The sequence below is a fragment of the Gracilinanus agilis genome, chromosome 5 (genome assembly GCF_016433145.1).
Source record: "Gracilinanus agilis isolate LMUSP501 chromosome 5, AgileGrace, whole genome shotgun sequence".
NCBI lineage: Eukaryota > Metazoa > Chordata > Mammalia > Didelphimorphia > Didelphidae > Gracilinanus > Gracilinanus agilis.
In genome coordinates, this window is record NC_058134.1 from 108,932,107 (window position 1) to 108,941,299 (window position 9,193).

Consider the following 9,193-nt stretch of genomic DNA (forward strand, 5'->3'; position numbering starts at 1 on the left):
GAAAAATAATATGGGTTAAATCCTATTTTAAGGAAATTTCAAAATGGTGAAAAGTCTTTCAAAATCCCAGCTGATAACACACTTATTTCAAAGCACAGTCAATACAATAACATTCAGAAGAACCAAACAATTGGAAATAAATAATCCCATTAAAATAGAATTTGACCTATAGCTACTTTTCCTGATTACTCTAGAAGTCTCTTTTTTATTTCTGAATCTGATTCTACAAATTATCTATACTCAAAGTTTGCATTAACTTATCAGGATATCTCCTATGAGGTATGAAAGCAGAAGACTGGATATAATGGCCTTCATAGAAGTAATCTAACATGAATTAAATCATAATTTTCATACCTGTCTCCAACCTTATTTCCCAGAGTCCAGATTCTAACCAACATTTAAGAACTCTTTCATCTAACTGATGTTAGTGATATTTCTATTCAATAACATATTATTAAAGTACTTAATTTACACTATTCTCTTCAGGTAAGGCTTCACCCAAGAAACCTTTCTTTTGCATACTTTCATACATTACAGTATTGACTTATCCTAATTCCCATATTGGGTCAATTTTTGAAGTCAGTATTTTCTGAGAACATCCTTTAAAATGTTTCCCCATAGAATTATCCCCATTGGAATTAGGATGAACCCTTGGTAGTTTTATTCCTATGAATTTAATTAGGATGAAGTTTCATAGTCTAGAATAGACTATGACAGTTGCCTCTGGTCTCCCAATTCCTCAGTTCATTTTTCACACAGCTGCCAAAATAATCTTCTTATTGCACAAACCTGAATCTTCTGCTCAAAAGTCTTCAGTGATTTCCTGTTGCCTACAGAAAAATAAGGCAAACTTCTTGGCTGGGCATTTAAGGCTCTTCACAAACTACCTTAAGCTACCTTTCTAGCCTTATTTCACTTGACTTCCCTTCCAGAACTCTATAAACTGCTACAGATTTACTTAAACTCAATGTTCTGATGTTTAACATAATCCCTGCCACATAGTAAACAGTTAATAAAGGCTTATTGATTGATATGGCTTCCATTTCTGTTTATGTATTTGTACAGGCTTCTCTCATCCATGTACTACATTCCCTCATCATCTGTGCCTGTCAAAATCCCAATATTCCTTCAAGGTTTAGTTCAGGTTTTCTCTTCTGAGAGAAGCTTTCTCTGGCTCTCTCAACTGAAATTTTTTCTCAAATTATTCTGGAACGCTTTGTCTGCCTATCAACTATCTCTATCAAAACTCTACTATGAAAAAAATCATCTGTGTACATGACATTTCCCCCAAGTAGAAGAAAAGTTCTCTGAGGGTAGGGACTATGATATTTTTCATTTTGGTAATCCCAGCATCCAGCACAGTACCATGCATTTAATAAATGTTTATTGAACTAAATTGAATGAGAATCTAAATAGTAATTACTCAACAAGGACGTAATGAGAAGTCAGAGAATAGCAGTGTACTGTGTCCTTGGTGTGCAGCTTTTGTTGAAAAATAGATACTGCCCCTTCCTTCAAGGACCTTATACTATAATAGGAAGGATAGACAGTAAACCGAATAGACAAAAATGTGTATATAGGAATTACATCATTATAAAGTACATTGAGAAAGGTAGGATTATTGAGTGAATTCAGATGTTGGTTTTTTTAAACCATCTACAGCTTTGACTTTTAGATTCTTATTAATTATGTTTTTTAAACTATTTTAAAATGCACATGCAGCATTTTCAAAGGTAATGAGTATTGATTTCCCAAAAGACTTAAGTTCTTTATGGCTGTATCATCACTCAAATAAATCTCTAATTTCCCTGTAATATTGACACTATAAATAGCCTGCTTCTTTTTTATTTCTCTTCTCTTTAAAATACACTTATAAAGATGAATATTAAACAAAAATGTTTAATATGTCTAAGATATTGTTTTTGAAGACTGATGATTAATGAAAAATAAACTTTTTTCCTACAATACATCAAAATGGAATACGTGCATAGCAGCTCCTTTTCTATCTTCCCACTACCTAGGAAGCAGGTGATTACTACAATTTACGTTACTATAATTTCTCCTAGAAAGGAATGAACATATTTCCAAAATCTTTCTTTGACTAGCTAGAGAAGGAAAAATTGATCTTTAAAGATCATGGTGTTAGGTTAAATGGATCTTTCTTTAACCTTAGAATGAAGACAGTGATCATAAGTCTCTCTAGATTTGTAACCTTGACACTATCCCCAAAACAACCAACCAAAGAAAAACAATATCCAACAGGCAGAATGAACCATAGCAATTGCATATTTTAGGAGGCTGACAGTGATGGCTGTATTTTCAGTAATGTTGAACATTTCCATTAGTTCAAGTGGAATACAATATCCAAATAACTTCAGATATTAAATCCTCCCCACTATTCAATATCCATTTTCTGCCATTATAATTAAAATGCAGTCAGTAAACTTAACACCTTCCCCCACTCCATTCCCTGCCAGTATACTTTCATCTTCACCGGAAGAAAGTGTCACTATAGTAACAAAATAACCTGATCCACAAACCAAATCAACCTTTACTCTCAGGTTGCCAAGCACAGAAACACAGAATCAGAGAACTGGAGGGTGTCATAAATTCCATCCCCTGCCTCTGACCAGGCTTGACTCAAACCAAACAAGAGGTGTACTGTATTCTTCAAGAGTACCAAAGAAGATTATTCAATAATCTCATTTAGTAAACTCTTCCAGTATTTGTCTGTCTTTAGTGCCTTGGTGTTCTTTATATTTCATTTAATTTCCTGCAGCAGTAGTTTTGGTGAGAGAAAAAGGCTGACAAAATAATACTATTAATCTTAAACCCATTATGAAATTCTCTGTTAGTCTTCTTTAAATAATCCTAATCCCTACAGTTTTATAATTCTTTATTCCAATCCTACGTAGCTCTCCACTGGATTCTTCCAAAGCAGAGATTCTTAACCTTTTTTTGGTCATGGACCCCTTTGGCAGTCTCATAAAACCTATGGACAGTGTAAAATATATAGGATTGCAAAGGATATCAACTACACTAAAATTTAGTTTTCAAGATGTTTAAAATAAATTCAAGAATTCAGGTTAAGAAACTTTATTAAACATATCTAAATCATTATTCAAGTAATAAATCTTCAAATTGGATACCATGATCCAAAAAGGTCCAGACCAGCAAATGAGGCTTGATTTTTGTACTACTAAACTCTGTCCACAATTTAATTGAATTAAGATAACTAGTTCACTTGACAAACTTCAAAGTAGGTATAAAAAAGAAAATGCCTCCCAGATGCATTGGACCTAGACTTTATCTAAATATAATCATCTGCAATCTATTCATTGACTCATTAAATATTGTACAGATTTTTTTTCCTGATTGATTAGGTTTTTTTAACTACTCCCAACTTTGAGAGCTGGGGTTTTTCCCAATAGGATAAGGGGGCAGAGAGGTGAGAAGGAGAAAGGGAGAACAAGAATAGCCCCATCTGTCACAAATCTAATCAATAAAACTGTTAGAGCAGCAAAACCCACTATATTTTAGTATTCTAAACTTTAACTCTTTTATTCCTTCCAAAGAAAAGTTGCAAAATATTTTGAAGAACACTGTTTTCACCCTGAGCACTATTTAACAGATTAGGAAAGTGGAATGAATAGAATACCCAAGATAGACCAAATCTGTGATCCATTCTCATAGGATTTACTCTCTTGGCAGACAATGTTTGTCTTCTTCAGTGTCTTCTTCCCATAAAACTTCCAAATAATATTTTGGTAGGCTTTGGAAGGAATATCCCAGAACACTGTATACCATGTATTTTTAAATGACATTGAGTAAGAGAAGGGAATTATCTTTGACATTGGCTATGCAGCCATGTCAATAAGAATTATAACATATTTACAAAGGGTTTTTAAAGCTTATGGTGTCTTTTCTTCACTATAACCCTATGAAAAAGGTAGTGTAAGTATTACTATCACCATTTACAGATGATGAAACTAAGAGATTAAATATCTTGTAGATAGTCACCCAGCAAAAAAAGCATGAGTCAGGATTCAAACACAGGTCTCAACTTCAAATCTAGCATTCTTTCTACTATATTATTTATTTTTAAATGAATCATCTTTAGCAAGTGCTATTTATCTTTCAATTTGGTTTCATTTGCTTATTGGAGAACCATGTGTTTTTAATATTAGCATTTTTCTAATACAAAAATGGAGAGCTTTTTGTTCTGTTTTCTTACACCTTCCCCCACCACCACTGCAGCTGCCCCTGCCCCCTCCAATTCATTGTCAATAAGTCACTTTTATTTACCACTTGTCGAGAGGGGGAAAATCATTTTTGGGTCAACAGATAATGCTTTTCCTGGAATAAAATTATTCTCCACTATCTATAACTTGATGTCAGTTTAACATTTAGCAACACTCTAAAGCTGAGATTGGTATTAAAAGTAGTTTTCCTTCTTCCTGATATTTTTTGAGGGGGGCGTGTTTTTTGGTTGGGAGGGGTTGTTTTTGTGTTTGTTTTTTACTTGAGATACATACAACTTTAGAACAATCTCTTGTTTCTTAGAGGCAAGCCAATACTGTATAGAAATGATAAAGCATTTTTCCTGAGAATTATCGTGGAAAATGAGAATTTGAAGAGACCACATAGACAAAAACAAACTGAAATTGTCAAAGCAAAGATAAGCAAAGCCCTAAACTATCCTCTATCATAAAAAGCAGAGGAATCAAAGCAGTGCTTATCTACAACGCTGGCTGAATACTTGAGACTTGGGTAAGTGATCGCCAAGAATTACAAGCTCTGAAAAAGCAATTTAGTTTGGGGCAAGAAAGATGTTAAAGGTTGTGGGGTCCCAGTCTAGGTATTGGGTTCTCCTTGTGTTTTCTCAAAGGCAGACAGCCTAGATGAGACACTTACCTTTTTGAATGAGCTCATCAAGGTCTTGGTCGAATCCCTGCCTGTGGCATTTCCTCCAGAGCCCCATGTTGGTGGAGTTGTACTGACGGTTGCACTCGTCCATAGCGCTCAAGGCAAACAGTTGCCTCCGGTTCCTGGCCCGAAGGAGTTTCCCTTCCCAGCGGTCCAATCTAGACCTACTAGCCCTGAGCGGCAAGTTATTGTTGTTATTGTAAATGAAGCCTGGATCGACCCGACGAGTTGTAAAGGCTTTGCACCTGTCCCGATGCTTCCTGGCGTCTGTCTCGTACCAATGGTCTGAGCAGATCGCCACGGCCAGCATGCCGAGGGCACAGAGAGCTAAGGAGAGGCCAGTGTAGAGCAGTAACCTTCCAGCAGCCATACCTCAGCTTCACAACAACACCATGGGCATGTTTCACAACAACCGAGTCCTTCAGCCCCAGAACAAAGCAGCCAACTGAGCCTGAGAGATTGCAGCTGAGTGCCTTGCTCAACTGAGTCTCCTAACCTAGACGTCCACTGTTTAAAGCAACATACAAAGCAACCAAGGCTTCCGGGAGGATCTAAAAAGTTCTAATCCCAAGAAAATCGAGGGGGTTAATTGGCATCTCCTGCAGCTTAAAGCATCTAAGGCTGTCAGAAACTCCCTTCACTTCTCTCAGAAAAGGATTCCCCACTTAAAACAGCGGGTTGCTCAGCTCAAGACCATCTTTGCGCAGTCGACCTTCTTCCGTTTCTCCTTTTCTTCCCAGAAGGAAAATAATAAAAGTTCTTTCTGGTTAAACTGGACTCCCTGACTTTCTTTGTGCAGTGTACCGAAGGAATCAGTCCACCTCTCTTTCTAAGTATGATGATTTAAATAGATGGGGGAAGGGGTTGTTAAACTGGGCCACTTTACAATAATCGGGTGAACTGTAACATCACTGGTCAGCGCCTAGAAATCTCCCGATTCCGATGGACCAATTGTCCTAGGTTTACAAGCCGGCTCTGATCTGTTTTTCCCTTGAAATGGATCACCTTTCCCTTTTGCAACCAGTGCTTGTGCTCTGGCAATGCAGCGCTGGAAAAGGTTTCTCACTTCAATCTTGGGCTAAAAAAAAATCTTCCGCCTTCAGCGAGAAAGGGACTTCGCCTTCCCTCTCATCGGCTTTTGCTCAGAAGCAGGCTTCATGTAGGTTTTCAGCCGCTGACAACCTTTGTTCCCTAGCTTCTCTGCTTTCTTTCTCTTGCCTTGCCATTCAGGCGGCTCGTTTTGTTGTCGGCGCTATCAACCAGGCAACCTAATTGGACGATTCTTTTCCCTGGATTAGATGAAACTCCGTAGCAGCTGGAGAATGAGGAGAGATCAGCTCTGACTGGGTCTGGAGTCCAACCAGAGAGAGGCTGCAAAGAGCTAAGAAGCTGCTTCAGCACCATGGACAGAACGCTCTGCCCAACGGCACCCAGAGCCCTAGGGAGAAAACCCCCGGCTTCATATCGCTGACATCCTCGCCCTGCTTTACTTCCCGGATGTAAATCGGTCAGTCGCCTCCCAATCTGATTTTTCAACAGTGCTTTACTTCATCTGGCAACCAAACACCCTCTGAAACGTGCTTCCCATATGCAAGGAAAATGCAGGTACAAAGGCTGAGCTGGGGGGAAAGCCCAAAGCAATACCTTCCGCCCTCAACAGGCACACATACACACATGCACACACCCTGACCCTTCAAAATAAAGAAGCCCCTCCAAAAACCAATGCCTGGAGCACTATAGAGGAGGGGAAAGACACACAGTCTGCCTAACAGTTGTCAATGGCCCTCAGATTGCACCATTTCCCTTACATGCACAACCAGCGCTCCCACAAAGGAGCCGAGATGCCAAGATCTCTCTCTCTGGCTCAGCAGCTCCACTTGAATAATATCCCAGCATCAGCAGTTATTATATTCAGGGTTTTTTCCCCGTATTTGGTGATCGTGGTGGTGAAGGGGTGGGGGGCAGGGAAGGGAGGACTGTTGGTTATTCAATTTCCCCTCCCTTCTTTCAGTAGCGACAGCCTCACTACCTCGCGGGTACCATCAGAGACCTGGAGAAACCGAAGATAAGCCGACGACCAGGAGTCTCTGGAAATCTCATCTCCCGGTTCTGAACCTTGAAATAAAAGAACGTTTTCTGAGCTCCCGGATACCTGAGGATGTTTCCTTGTTCAAACGCTGAGAGCTGCAGCCTTGGCTAAAGCCCACAGACGAGAATACAGAGCACTGAGCCAAAAGCTAGTGATGTCATCCGTGCAACGTGAGACTCATTTCTTATTTTTCTAGCCTCCTTAAAGATAAACTGCACCATTTTACCGGCAGGCGATGTCTAAGTTTTACTCTTTGAACAGGCAAGTCAATGGTGTATATGTATGTATGTGCTTAACCACATACATATTTATGCACACATACATGTGTCCTATGTAATGTGTTTGCTGCACATGCTATTATAAATTTAGGAAAGTGCCCGAATTTCATATTCCTATGCTTATAAAAATGGCAAAATCCCTCAAATAATAAACAGATCTTTAAATACATATTTATTTAGTGCTTAATGAAGAGCTGATATTCTGAGGGACTTTCAGCTCATATGCAAAATTGGATTTTTCCCCCTTTTCTCTTCACCACAGTTGCCCATTGGTGGTGTCTCAGTTTGCAGGGTTTGGGGTTGTTTTTTTTGGTTTGTTTTTTTTTTTTTTGGTTTGTTTTCAACGGAAAAGCTACATACTCAGCCTTCCTGGCTGCAGGCATTTCCATCATTGAACTGTATGGCTTTCTGTGGGCTTATTAACAGGCAGCTCCATCTCAGCACAAACATCATTAGAAATTCCCCACCACCTAACCCACCTCCACTCCTCTAACTATGTGTGAGGAAGACAGAGGAATAGAGAGAGGCAGGTAAACAGAAAGACACAAAGTGAGTTCTAATGCATGTAGCATGAGGGATGAAGAATTTTAAGGGATGTGCTTTTTAATAGTTATTCTCAAAATATCTGGAGGAAAATTTTAGAGGGAAGGATGGTAAGTTAATAAAATATTTGGGGGTGTTTTTTCTTTATATGTAGGAGTCAGCTAGACTCAAGATGTGCATTTATCTATAAAGAACTATAGGAAAATGATGCATGACTAATGGGTGGCCAGCAAAGCATGACATGAAGGGCGCCCAGGAGGATGGGCTCCCATCCTGAACAAATTCATTAAGACAAGCTGCTTGCATTGTCTGATCTGAGATCTCACCACAGATGTTGTTAGCATTGCCTCTTAGATTTGTTTTGTTTTGCTTTATTTTTACTCAAAAGCCTTATTTGTTATTTTCAGCCCCCACCCATTAGGTCCAACTCTATCAAGAAAGTGTTGGGTTAATAGACTGTCAAAGGCCAGAGCTGCAGGCTAATAGAAGAGCCTTCTGGAGGATAAGGATGTTCACAGCATTTTGCTTTGCCCTCTAGGGTTTTTGAACCAAAATGAGCGCCTCTCCACCATGTTCTTTTTGTCCTTCCTCTCCCTTCCTCCTCCTTGCAGTTTAAAAAATAAATGAAATAGGGGTTTCAGTGCCATCTAGTGGGGGAGGGGAGTCTTTCACTCCCATTCTTAGGATTCTGAGATAATATGATTTGCAGAAAGGTGGGCAGTGGCCTGAATTTGCCCCTGCTGTCCTTACGCTTTTTGGTTAGCCAAGTGAGGTGAACATCTTGGTGCCATTTCCTTCAAGCCACAAGATCTAGTGACAAAATCCAGGTAACAGAGGTCACCAATACCCAACTTGTTTCCTTTCTCTCAGTCCCCAAACCCAAAACTTCTCAGGAAAAATTAATAAATAAACAAATAAATAATGACACTGTAAATTTCTGAAACAGTTTTCTCACAAGGATCTCAGAATATTTTCTCAGGTACCATCTCACTCATCTTTTTAGCACTCCTACATTTGATAAACAAGAGGAAAACACCAGGAGATGACATGCACAAGGTCACACAGTAGACTAAATACAAAGACTAGAACCTTAGTCTCTTGGCTCTCAAATCTTATTTATTCCCTCTACACCAGGCAATATATGGCACTAATGGGACCTAAGTCAATCCTTGGTGGTAATTTACCACTACCCACTTTTCTCTTTTCACTCCAGCTTTCTTTTCCTCTTTCACTTTTCCACTCCACATTTTCTTTTTCCTTTTTGCCTTTCCTTCCTGCCTTTATCTTAAGCCTCCTTCTGTTACCTGTGAAGATTTTTGGTGACAATCAGACATTTTTCTTCTTAGAGCCATAAGCA

The 9,193-nt window shown here is 39.0% G+C and overlaps 1 protein-coding gene across 1 annotated transcript in view; it reads right to left on the reverse strand.

The window, feature by feature from the left end:
- The window catches only part of TMEM178B (transmembrane protein 178B), a 443,620-nt gene extending 438,324 nt beyond the window's left edge, over positions 1–5,296 (reverse strand). The window contains exon 1 of the mRNA XM_044678001.1: positions 4,915–5,296. Within this exon, the coding sequence (XP_044533936.1) occupies positions 4,915–5,296 (382 nt within the window). The remainder of the gene's footprint in view (positions 1–4,914) is intronic.
- Positions 5,297–9,193: the final 3,897 nt, after the last annotated feature.